General features: G+C 38.3%; 1 protein-coding gene across 10 annotated transcripts in view; it reads right to left on the bottom strand.

Annotated features, from left to right (window-relative positions):
* Window positions 1-8,851: 8,851 nt before the first annotated feature.
* The window catches only part of LOC141913317 (oxysterol-binding protein-related protein 8-like), a 74,311-nt gene continuing 69,864 nt past the window's right edge, over window positions 8,852-13,298 (bottom strand). For all 10 annotated transcript variants that reach the window (XM_074804811.1, XM_074804815.1, XM_074804814.1 and 7 more), the window contains one exon: window positions 8,852-13,184. In XM_074804811.1, the coding sequence (XP_074660912.1) occupies window positions 12,928-13,184 (257 nt within the window). In that variant the 3' untranslated portion in view covers window positions 8,852-12,927. The remainder of the gene's footprint in view (window positions 13,185-13,298) is intronic.

Below are 13,298 nucleotides of genomic sequence, written 5' to 3'. Positions count from 1 at the left end.
AAATGGAATGGTTGAATATTGTCGGTTAACTATCTAGTCCGGGATGGAAAGCTCACCTTGGATATGACACTCTTTGACACCCGAAAATTGTTATTGGAACACAATTGCGCAAACTCTTAACGAGTTTTTGCGTTCGGGGAGGGAGCATCACCGGAACATAAAACCCTGGACATACGGAACTAAATTGGAAATAGTTCTGGCCTTAGTCATTTCATAATCATCAGGTTTGGAAAATCCTCATGAAAACAGCTTTTTTTCAAATAACCCCGGACCCGACCTAATTGGTATACGTCTACTGGTAGAATAGCCCCACTCTGACGTGGAGGATGAATAACACGTTTAAAACCCCACTATAAACAAAAGTTAAGAGATTAAAAAGGAATATTATCTATCAATATTATATATGCATATATTCAGACGATTAATCCGAACGATTTTTAGTTTTTTGTACCAACGTTTGAATTCGTTTATGTATCTGGGGTGTCAATTGCTTAAAAATTAGTTAGAGCTAACCAGTGAATAGTTGACGAAGCGACAATTAAAACTTCGTATTCATCTGCTGGTTATCTTTAACCAGATTTTGAGCAACTGCGGACCCTGTTTGTTGCATATGTTCGCACGCGTATAAATATTCTATTAATCTCGAGTTTGTTTTTCGTTGTTCGTTCTGCACACTACTGTCTCTCGCACACACGATTCAGCGCGGGTTTTTTTCGTTTTATCGGTTTCAACTCGATCGAAATATCTCGTATAGATTAGTAAGTATACATTTTTCTTAGCAATTGTGTTTTAAGCCCGGCGCAAGCGACGCGTGGAAACACTGAAACGAGAGACGGAAACATGTTTCCGAGCTTTTGCCAGCGTTGTTTGCGTTTATACGTGAAACATGGTTTCGGGAAACAAACGTGTATCTGCGTGTTTTTGTGTGTTTCGCCGCGTCGTGTGCGTTGGGCTTCAGTTCGTATTTCCATTTTTCCCTCAGTGATAATGTTATCTTTAAGAATAACATTCTTTATGCCGTCTCTCGTCGAAAAGATGGGATTTAGATTTATTCTGGAGACTGTTAGTGTTTATTGGCAAATTATAAGTCAATCTTCATTTAAATGTTTACATAAAGTAACATAGCCAGAGAATAGAAAATAGAAACCTGGCGATAATCCCCAATCGGAAACGTCCCCTTTTTAATTTTTCATTTTTACGTCCGATAATTAATAATTAACGTTTTCAATTTGTATATAGTAGGTTCTAATTCTATACGTATAGCTATACGTATACGGATGTCAAGATTTTAAAATTTCTATTCGCAAACCATTTCTCGTTCATTTCAGAATTATCTCCGAAAAAAAATCGAATCGAGATGATGGACAGGATAATGATACTGGGTATTTGCGACTGCGTTTTCGGCGGCCTGTTATTTCTGTTCGGCTGCGCGGAAGAAGGCTCGTCTGTTGGCTACTCGAAAGTGCGTTTTCATTTGGCCGGCGCGCATCACTGGTGGCCGGCGATATTCATTATCGCGTGCGGTATTATCACGATCGTAGCCGTTATGAAAGGCATGAAAGAACTGTGGATATCGGCGTTCGCCTTTTCTATCATTACGGCCGTTTTTGGGTTCATCGGCTTCATACTGGTCATCGTATCATACGCGACCAAATTGTGCCCTTATTCTCAAGGCTATAGCAGCAATCCATTATTGTCATCAAGCATAGCCTTGAAGACATTTTGTGAATCGTACGAATCGAAAGTTATCGGGCTTTGGTTCATAGATATGCTTTGCTTGATCGGGGCGACGATTGTCGGTATTTTGGAGGCGATTTGGACTGCTCCAAATGCCTTGTAATAATATTGCATATATAAATCGTTCATTCGCCGGTCTGAATTGTTTAACTTTTGATACTACTGTTTGAATTTCTGTGAAATTGCACGTATACGATAGATAAATCAATAGCGCATGATTATATATGTACGACCACTTTTACTTATTTAGGACTAACACTAATTAGATGCGGTACCAGTGGAAGATCTCGTTTTGTAATAGCGCAAATGGCAGTGGCGTTAAATGTGAATTCGAATGAAAATTCGATATTATAGGTCGCTCACAGTGCCTGCGGTACAATTGGGTAGATTAGGAATGTAATAATTATTTAATTGAAATGTACAAAAGTATGGCCGCGTGTTTCCATAGAAATCTAACACATAAACCGTAAGTTGACAGTCTCGCTCGTGGCGCTCTGAACGAAAAAGGGTGAGTGTACCATTGAAGCGCACTCCATTTTTCAATTATGTATACTTCGATTTAAACAAACATTTCTGTTATTTCGAACGTCGATCACGCAACTGTTTCGTGTCCGGCAGGTGTGGTGGGTTTGTTAATGAACATTAAATCAAAGGGTCAATCCCTTATTTGAGATTTGGAAAAAATATTGAGCGCACTCACTGGGGAACGAACCCGGGCTTTGAACTTACAAAGCAAGCGTGTTAGCCACCAGACCAAATCATTATTACGCATTTAGTAACACAAGGATCAGATTATATCTGTTTTATACAGAACCTCTATGTTTCTAGCCGATATAGTTATTGGATCTGAAATCAACCATTTATTTGCTAGTAGTATATAACTGACATTTTCAATGACGATCTGGAAAATATGCAAATTAACCCCTTTACCCGAGACTTTTCTTTGGCATCCGACGTAGGCCTAACCTTAAAACAATATAACGTTTTGTTACAATTTTTAGGGGTTCAACCTTGTACAGGCTGTTACAAAAGAACTAGATCACTTGGCTGTTGGTCGGTTATGCAGATTGTCGTATTTGCGTAACAGGTTTTTGGATCGGGGTGTTAACCTTTCTCATTTTATTACTAGTGAATAGATGAAATGTTCGTGGTTTTCTCTATACTCTATAGGCTAGATCAGCAGGAAACAGTCGGTATTTATCGTAAGAATCACGACGCAAACATTGCCATCGAGCAATCTCGAATTTTCCGAGGTTGCCATCAGCGTCGTGAAGGATCTAGGTGAATACTATAGTTGCGTGGCCATCCGACCTATCCGTACTCTATGCAGTCGATAAGTTTATCGGACGATAATGAAAAATTTCAATTGTATTTTGTATTTCGATTGGCATATGCGTTACTGATCTATTGGATATTCGTACATATTCCTTTTTACTTCCATACGATATTTTAGTTTCTATTTTGTAATACACCGTCTGAAGAGTTTTCTCATGATATTTGTCGATAAAAGTTATTTCCGTAAAAAAAGAACCTATCGTCGATTTTGCTTTGTTGGATTTTATTTGCGCAGTGTCGGAGGGATCGGATTGAATGTAGGACGTACGCGGTGTTATTTACAGGACGATGTTCCCGTCACGGGTATCGCTTGACGACCATCAGCAACACCATCGGCGCCGCTCTGCAGGAAGTTAAAACTTATCTTTTTAGATGCGCTGTTTTGAAACTATTTTCACTGATTGCGTAGTTCGTTGTTTGAAAAAAATATCTTTTATCTTGTCAATGGGATCTTAAGCGCGGAGATTATTTTATAGCTCTACGCTATGAATGAATAATAATTATTAATATTATCATTAAGATCAAGTTTTGCGGATACAGTACATTATGCAGGTTTGTACGGAATCTAACGGGAATATGGAAATGTAGCAGAATAACTCAAACAAATCAAACCTAAAAACAAACCGAAAAAATTTAATCGAAGCAAAAAAGTTTTAAAATTTTTCTAACAGTCATTGCGTAGAAGTTGAACAGTTCAAGGATAGATGAACGAATGGATTTTCAATTTCGAAGTCGTCAGCAGATTTTTCTTTAAGAACGCGCCGCATGATTGTAACGTCGGAACTCATTCATAGAGCATCATATTTTCATATTTCAAGGTTCAAAGTTTCAGAATTTAGATGCATTTATATGATATAATAGCGTGTAACGTTTCTGCTTGATATCTTCTAATGAATATTGAAAATGAGCGGAACTAATTCTTTAAAGGGGAGGTAGATAGTTCGTTCGAAACTCAACGGTCGAAACCCAGGTCTATCATAAAACCCTGAATCACCGAGTGGGGTGGTATATCAGGTTATACGTTTTTCGCCGTATGGCGTTAACTCGAGCTTTATCGAGATCAATCTAGAAAGCAAAAAACGATTGTACACGCAAACGCATGTTTCAGGTTTTTATTCTTATATTTCGTTATAGTTTCATTTCATCGAATATTTGGAAAAACTTATAAACAGCGGTAAGTGCAAGAACGAATGCAATGGCTCCTCCTAATCCTCGCTTACCACAGTAATAGCTGCTTCACTTAAGCTTTGATATCTTTAACTTCACACCTTAACTTATATACAACATGGAAATAATTTTCTAAAATCGCATTGACGTTTTAATTGAAGAATTTGAACATTTTCAATCTAAGAAAATAGCTAAGAAAACTGTAGGCTTATAGAATTCATTACCTAAAACGCTAAACAATAAAGAAATTTATGATAGAAAAATATTGAAAGAAAAAAAGAAGAGGGATTATCAGGAAGAATATTCAAATTTTGTTTTCCTTTTAAAACGAAAATCAAAAGAATGAAGACGTTTTCGCGCATTTTTGTGGAATCGATTTACACCAGAAGATTTAGATTTAGGGAAAAAATCGGCGAAATTGTTTGTCGTCGATTATACTATATTTAACGGCTGCCAAGTCGAAGATCGTCGCGTAAAAGTTGCCGAACCGGTGAGTAGTATATCTATACAGATTCAATTATTCGATGAAATTCATCCAACAATTTTCATAATACGCAGAATTTCAATGTCGCGAGCTATGAAGCAGGCGCGGATCCAGGAGGCGTTTTAGGTGATAGAGCTCCCCTCCCTCAGTAAAAGCATTTCCTTCGTATAATTTATTCTCAGCATTTCATACTCTCATTTTCATACTTTCATTTACTCTCCGAAATAAGACTAATTTTCAAAATTTTCTGGGGTCAGACCAGCAGAGCACTAACTACTGGACCCGCCCCTGTGTCGGGCACTACCGAGTAAACAATTCACATTAAAATAGAAAATACGAAATACAAAATGAATACATAAATCATTATCATACTAGCGAATCCCTTGTTAAGTTCCGGTACGTATTCGGACGTATTCAATACTGTGTATCTTATTGACCTGTCTTCCCGATTCAATTACTACTCCAATATATTATACTCTATTACATTCATGTCTTGCTATATTTTCGCGCATTTATACTTCATGATTGTAAACGATTTCGAGTATTCTTACTTTCCTCCCTGTCATCTAGGCCGATATCGTACATTATCAATGCCCTGTTCAATCTACTATTATTCCTCTATCTATGGGGTAATATTCATAGAATACAGGATCCAGTTTCACAGTTGTGAGTTAAAATTTGACTCTTGTGTTAAAACATTGAAAATGTACTTATTCTAACTCAGAGTTAACTCACAACTGTGAGACTGGGTCCCGAGTTATTCAGAGTTATCAAAATGATAATATATGAACGTATAAAACGTCCGAATTTATCCTCCTGAAAACATCGGAATCATTCTATATTCGTTTAACGTATTTTGTTTCAGGTTCAACGACATAAGACATCATCATGGGTTTAAGTCGGTTGATCATTTTAGGTATTTGCGACTGCGTATTCGGCGGTTTGCTGGCGATATTCGGTATCGTCGAGTGGTCGCTGGGTAAATCTCCCGTACACGTGCCGCTCGTTTTCGGTCTGATCGTAATCGTCTGCGGAGCGCTGGTCATTTCGGCGACGATGGTCGGACAAAAGTCGGTCTGGATTGCGGCGTTCGCGTTCGCCATCATTTCGGCCATTACGTCGTTCATCGGGCTCATATTGTGTATCTATAACTTCGCACAAGTTGCCCAAAAAAGCTGCGCTAATAAAGGACTTGATAACACCTGCACCGAGGACAGAGATACATTCCTAGGACTGTATTTCGTCGATATGTTGAATCTACTCGGGTCGATCATTGTAGGAATACTCGCCGCCATTTGGACGGCGCCTAGTGCCCTTTAAAATGCTATACAAATATAGAGCCCTATATCCACTAAAATTAATGGATGAAAGCACAGCTATAACTTTGTATATTTGGGATGTTCAAACTATTATCGCGCATTTTCTACTCATTCATTCACGATGAATGGCTTCATTTCTCAAACAAACAAATTATATTACTAAGCTATTAAGAGAAAACCGTGTCACGTCATAGAGTCGTCGACACAGGTATTACCTATAGATTAGGCTAGAAAATTGAAACCTTGTTTCTCTTTTCTGCTGAGCTTAAAAGTTTATCTGGCTGGCCGCCTATCTACCCTGTACAATTCTATTGTGGTTTACAAAATGACCCGCCGATCAGGAAAAACAAGGTACCATCTTTTAGCCTTAAGATACCGACCCATATTGAATTATCTCCATTAAACAATAAATCGAAAGATATTTTCGGGAGCCCATCTTTTCACAACTACGTCATATTCTGTCTTAAATTACTAAGCGTAACATGTCAAGGTCCTCATGATAGAACTGCATATGTCAATTCTTTCGGCAAGAAAAATTCTATAAACGCAATACATAGCTGCAGTTATACCTTGATATGATTATACTTTTACACGTAATAAACAGCTTTAAACTATTCATAAAAATAACAGATTTGATTCTGTCGTCATTGTCGTTTTGCAGTATGTAGGATTTTCAGGTGCAAATAAAACCAGTTCCAACGAGAAAGTGAAAAAATATAGACTTTTCATTTTATAAAGATGTCGTCAATCGCTGTGATTAAAACACTTCAGATCTCAGATCTATGCACTGATCGGGAACCCAGGGAATACAGAAAATGTTGAAAAATATGCTGTAGTGAAAAAGTACGGAACTGTAGGTTCACCGAGTTTAGTCACACCTTCACTGTATTTGACCACTTTTCGCATGCATTATGCCAGAATATCGAAGGTGTAACTCTATGGGCGCATGGGTTGTCCGCGAAACGAGCTTACCTCGAATAGAGGTTTAACCGTCTTAAGATATTGCTATAGTGAAAAAGTACGGAGTTGTTGGTTCGCAAAGTGAATTCACACATTTGCTGTTTGAAAATCTATCGTACAATGTACAGAATATCGAAAATGTACTTTATGGTTGTTCGTACGAGTTGTCCACGAAAGGGGTTCGATGCCTCCTTTGGAATGAGACAGCAGTTTAGATCGCTATAGCGCTATATGCGGCGCTAGCGTTGTTACTTAGGCCAGGGACATTTATGGAGCGTTTAAAGTGAAGTCGCTTCCGCAAAATTCAACGTGAATCTTATACGAGAAAAACTCACGTATAAAGAAGTTTTTTTATATTGCGCGGAGTTTACGATTCTACGCAACTTCAGCGCCTGTGATTGGCCTAGTTAATCATCCAGGGTTCGTGGGTCGAATCCTGGAACACATATCTTTAAACGCCCGATCACTCTTTCAGTGGTGACGTTAATGCTACTGAGCTATACGTGAAGCAAGATAACTTTATTATGTAAATTCACCAACTCACGCTGTATTTCAAACGATTTAAAGTGAAATCTAACTAACCCAAGAGCTCGAATCTAACACAAGTTTGAAACACTGATGGTTATAACATCAAATCGCAGTTCCACTTGCACCAAGCTTCCTCACATATCTAACCAGCTACTGTTTTCTTAACGGTAAGTTAATTCGTTTCCATATCTCGTGTTTCTCTGCTAACTTATTGAAAATTAATCACGAACCCTCGCTTTATAAACGTAATTATTTTTGCAAAAAATCGTAGGTTCCATCACGATGCCTATAACACTCAATTAGTCTTTTCTAGGCGGTTTAGAATTTAGAATATCTAGTCCATCCCTTGTTTAAAAATGATAGTCGAGCTATACGTCATTAATTGTCTCATCTATGATTGATTTTCTTTTTGCTGGGTAGTTTTTAATTGATGATGATGAAGCTTTTTTTTCTAATGTTACAGATTAAAAGATGGACACGCTTATGATTCTGGGTATATGCGACTGCGTGTGTTCGGCGTTACTGTTAATTCTCGGAATCATCGAGCGTGTTGTAACCGGCATCACGTACGACGAGGGTATTTGGTGTTTCGTTTTCGTGTTGGTTACCGGCATCCTGTGCATCTGCGCGGTTCAATTCGGCAAAAAGGAGTTGTGGATCGCCACGTTCGCTTTGGCGTTGTTCAGCATCCTGCTTACGTTCATCGGCTTCATCCTAACGATCGTAGTCTGCGTCCATGGAAATTTAGCGGCTATAGGCACAATGTTGTTCATGATCGCCGGCATCGTTATAAACTGTCTGATTGCCGCGTGGGGCTTCCCAAATACGGGTATAAAATAAGTTAAACAATATCTTTTTTGACTCAAAGCTTATCATATATCCGGCTAGCTTCTTATTTGGAATATGTTTTCATTCTAAAATTATCAGTAACTGTTAATTAAATTCAGGATTTTTTTTTACGCTAGAAATACATCTAATCCATTATGAAACTAGAACAGTGACTTCTCTACGTAGCCTCTTCAATGGGAACCTCTATAAACTTAGTTTGACGCGGACTATTTTAAAAACTACACATCTTGGTTTTATTTTCATCCAGCCGATTATCATAAAAAACCCTACGCCACCGACCCTTAATAGATCCAAGATGTTCTGGTAGTTCATGAAGGCTACGAGCGATCATCTCAACACCATCTTGGCGCTGGAAAGTCGCAGGTAACATCCCACAACCGTTGAACCCGAACTGAAATCTCCAATTATCAATATGTACTTCGATTTGAAAAACAAATTCTGTAATTTCGACCGCCGATCACACAACTATATCTGTACTTCGATATCAAATTTCAATCTATTTTAACCTAACTCCCTGTTTTCACTCCAGGCAGGTGTGGTGGGTTTGTAGCGGACACCGAATCAACACAAATCAAACGAAATTTACCAATCAAATAAATAACAGGGGGGTCAATCCCTATTTCAAGATTAAGATGATCGCTGGTAGCTACCAAAATGACCCCTCGGGTGAAATAAAAGACAAGAGAACGCAACAGCTCACGCTAGGTGTGTGTTTAAATGTTATTTAAATAATTTATTCATCATCTATTTTAAATCATTCATCGAAACAAAGTGTAGTATTACATATTCTTCTCCATTAGCATTCAAACATCAACATCATTAGTCATTTCTAGTTTTACTGGTACTGGTGGTGATCACCGATCGATATAACGTTAACAAATAGTATCATTAAACAATAACTAAAACACAAACAAACAAAAAACCGATCATCGCCGCGATAATTAGCGAGCAATCATCTGAACTCTCAACTCGAGAGATGATTGCTCGTACGTTGAATATGGAGACAGTAGTATTAGTGGGCGAGAAGGATCGTTCGCTATTTTATGTGGACTCGAAAACGAAAATTTCGTTTTAGAGTCCAGCATTGGTCGGTGTTATAGACTGGTATTAACTATAACCCGTGGGCTAACTCAATTGATAATGAATTGAGTACCAATCTTTAAAACTGGCCCCATGGTTTAAGGCCTAAGATGGCAGCTGCAACGGACAAAATATCGGTCAAATTAATGCCATCTTCTGTTCAATAGGAGATATAAACCTATGATAGGGTCGAGCGACTTTGAGTCTGTTGTATAGGAAACCTCGTTATAACGACCACGGATATAATCGGTTATTACGAACATAGAATTTGGCTTTATAACGAACAGGAACTGCAGTTGCCATAAGTTTGTTAAAGATAACCGGCCGATAAATACCATAGTAACGATGAAGTTTTAATTGTCACTATGTCAACAATCCACTGGTTTACTCTAACCAACTTTTGAGCAACAGGCCTCTAACTGTTTGCCGGTGCCCTGAATTTCGTTGTAACAAGGTTGCTCTGTATTATACAAAACCGAACTAAGTCTAGATGCATACATTCGTTTCTTATCGGTTACGAACTACAAATACTGTTAAAGGGATATACGGCACAAATTCACTACCCTAAACATTATTCATTATGGCCAAATATACAGCACCCCTTCTTCATCGCTGACTGCAGACATAGGCCGCGTATCGTGCTTTAACACGGACTCCTGTGGAATTGAGCAATACACAGTAGAACCCGCTTAATACGGATTATTTGGGATGAAAAAAATTCAACCGGTTTAAAGGAAATCCGAATGAAGTCATTTTCTTGTACATGAATATTAATGAACAAATGGACTGCAAATCAAGTCCGGATTAAGCTGGTTTGGCTGTACTTAGGCCTACTGCAGTTTTCATATCACCATCATCGTTCTACTAATTAATCATCAGATGATTCTGAACGACTAGATTATTTACCGTAATACATTTAGAGAAAAGGAACACGTAGTAAATCCCGAATTGCGGGTGAGCAAATCTAAATACTGCGCCGGTCCACAGTCGTGGGGTTAGAATATCTTTCTAGAAATCGGCTCATTTTTCTTTTTTAGTGGAAACCTTAATACGCTAAGTACAGTTCGAATATGAAATTATGAGAAATAACGAGTCTGACGACCCAGGTTACAGTTCGATACCTCCATCGAACAGCGAAATAAACGCCTGTTTTTCTAGCAACTCTGATTGTAGAACAGTTTTCATATTCGAACTGTTTTGACGCAAACGATTATCGAAACATCGAGGAATTAGATGCCGATACCGCGATATACCCATATAGATATTGAGTTATATGGAGGACACAAATAAATATTCAGTGACAGTGTTCGCGCACACACATGCACACATGCATACACTGATTCTCTATACACAAGAAAAATCCTGGGCCCGGTTCTATAGACTGCTATTACCTTTTACACGAGGGTTAACTCAATTCATTATCAATTGAGTTAGCCTCCGGGTTAAAGGTAATGTCAGTCTATAAAACCAGGCCCTGCATATCATTTTTCGAATTCATTCTTCATTCTGCGTTTAATACTTTCTTCGACCGAACAAATGAAATACGAAAGCAATTTCAAACGATTCTCATTGATTATTCGACGACAATTTTACAAAAATTCCATTCAGAAACAGAATCATCATCATCATCAGTTATGTACATAGATTTTTTTTCCATCTCAACGAGATCGTCATCTCCATTTTTGTCGAGGAATTATTGGAAACATTTCCTTCTAAAAAAAAAAACTTAGCCGCTCACATCGATTGCATGAGTGTTTGTTTCTCTTTAAAGCCTTCACATTTATTTCGAGCAGATATCGATCATCGGATATGTACGACGTAAAGAAAAACTAAATCATTTGTTCACATTAAAACCATCTCGACGAAGAGCGGAAAAAGAAAATGGTCCCGAACGTAATAAAACCATGAATTACGAATTAATGGCAGTGTCTAGTGTAAGTTATTGCATTAGGCGTCTGAGCAGTGAAATGAGTGATTCACTGGTGCCCGGCATTGCAACCATGATCAGCCTCCAAGGTTCAGACCAGACTCCTGATATCTCTAGCACTTCTTACCAAAGAGAGAGTAATTTGACATCAAAAATAGTAGTTTAATAGAAAATAAACTAGAAATAATTCTGATTTTGAGAATATTTTGATATTTCTAGGAGCAGCGAAATACTCTCAAATAGTAGTCATAGTTGCATTGCCTAGGATGTCGATAAAGCAGTTATTGTCGGTACCTGAGTCCGAACTAGAATGAAATACGAGCCTGTTCGAGCGGCCAATGATATAATGAAATCACTCCCATCAACCATATTGACAAGGGGATATCAAGCATGTAGGATAAATGTCATCCATATTTCGTGTTTTATATCTATAAATAGGATACTTCATTCAGCATAATTGGAGTTTGAAAAAATACATTCGAACTTTCTGTAGGCCTGTACATATTGAAGTTTTATGAACTGTTTTTTCTCACTAGAAAATGAGATTTATTTTGTTATTGCTATTACGGAATTTTGGTTACCTGAACTATCTACCTAAGATTCGCGTTCGAAGTAAAGCGATAGAGGCCACGATCGAGGTAATGCAATTCGAGTTAATCAGCAAAACCTACAGTTGATTATACAAACAGATCATTGTGACTGTTTCGAAGTTTTGACTTAACTTCATCTTCAGATTTCGGCAGAATTTGCGTACAATGAATCAAATCGGTATTTCACTGGCGACAGAAAAAGGTCGGGGCAGTTGTGGTAACTGGCATAGTATCTTATCAACATCGAGTAGTCGGCAATCTTAACAACGAACCGAGCTTCTCCATATTTCAGCAGTTGAGAAGTTATATATCTAGTAACATAATATTGCATCTTACGTAGCTTTGCTTTTTTTGAAGTGGTTATCGATTATTAGAACACGGAAAAGCTCGATTTCCAGCGGGTTTTAAAAACCAGCCAAAAGCATTTCCATTAAATCTATGAAATTTTGACATCACATATTGCGCTGATATACGCATATTTTTTTCGGAACTCTCGAAAAACGTTTCGAAAATGTGAAATACAATTCGGTCGCAAACCACATCCAGGTGCGCGTGAATGGCGATAAATTACGTGAATTTCCGGGTTGTTTTTTTTTTTTTTTAATGAGCTTTTTACCAATTTTCGATAAACAAATTCATACGATCCATCTTTTAAAACATAAATATTATGATTAATACAAAGAATGGCAGGTCAAAAACACACACACACGCACATGCACGCACACGTAGTGACTCCGGTATTGCCGAGATTGCCGCGACCGCTAGAAGTCATCGCCGTCCAAACCGATACGTGTTTTTTTTTACGGCGAATACAACAATCGATATAACGTTTCCGCGGCAACGATCGCAACTGTCCGCCGAATCGCTACGCGACGACCGTTATTCCGACGATCGCGCGGATATCACATCGACCTAGTTTCGCTTCGAGGAACGTTTCGAACGTCTCGTCGATCATTTCGCCGCCCAGTACAACAGCGATTGCGAGATCAACAATATGAACATGAGCAGCCACTCGCGCGGCTGTAACAATCCAATCATCGTCGAGTTTTCGTTATGTTCCATTTGTTTGTGTCGCATGGTCATCACGACGCTTTGTATCGACGCCAGACGTTCGGCGTTTCGATCTTGAATTTCGATCAACGGCGCGAGCGCTTTCTGCAACGTCGCGATCGTCACGCTCGAATTCTCCGGCCTCACACGCGTTTCCGCTGTAACAAACAGAGAAAGAAATAGATAATGATGATGATGATAATAATAATAATAATAATAATAATAATAAGAAACCAGCCCGATTTATCGAGTGATTTTAAAATCAATACGAA

The sequence above is a fragment of the Tubulanus polymorphus genome, chromosome 11 (assembly GCF_964204645.1).
Source record: "Tubulanus polymorphus chromosome 11, tnTubPoly1.2, whole genome shotgun sequence".
In the NCBI taxonomy this organism is placed as follows: Eukaryota; Metazoa; Nemertea; class Palaeonemertea; order Tubulaniformes; family Tubulanidae; genus Tubulanus; species Tubulanus polymorphus.
The sequence above is the reverse complement of the archived record's forward strand: the minus strand, read 5'-3'. Positions and strand labels throughout refer to the sequence as shown.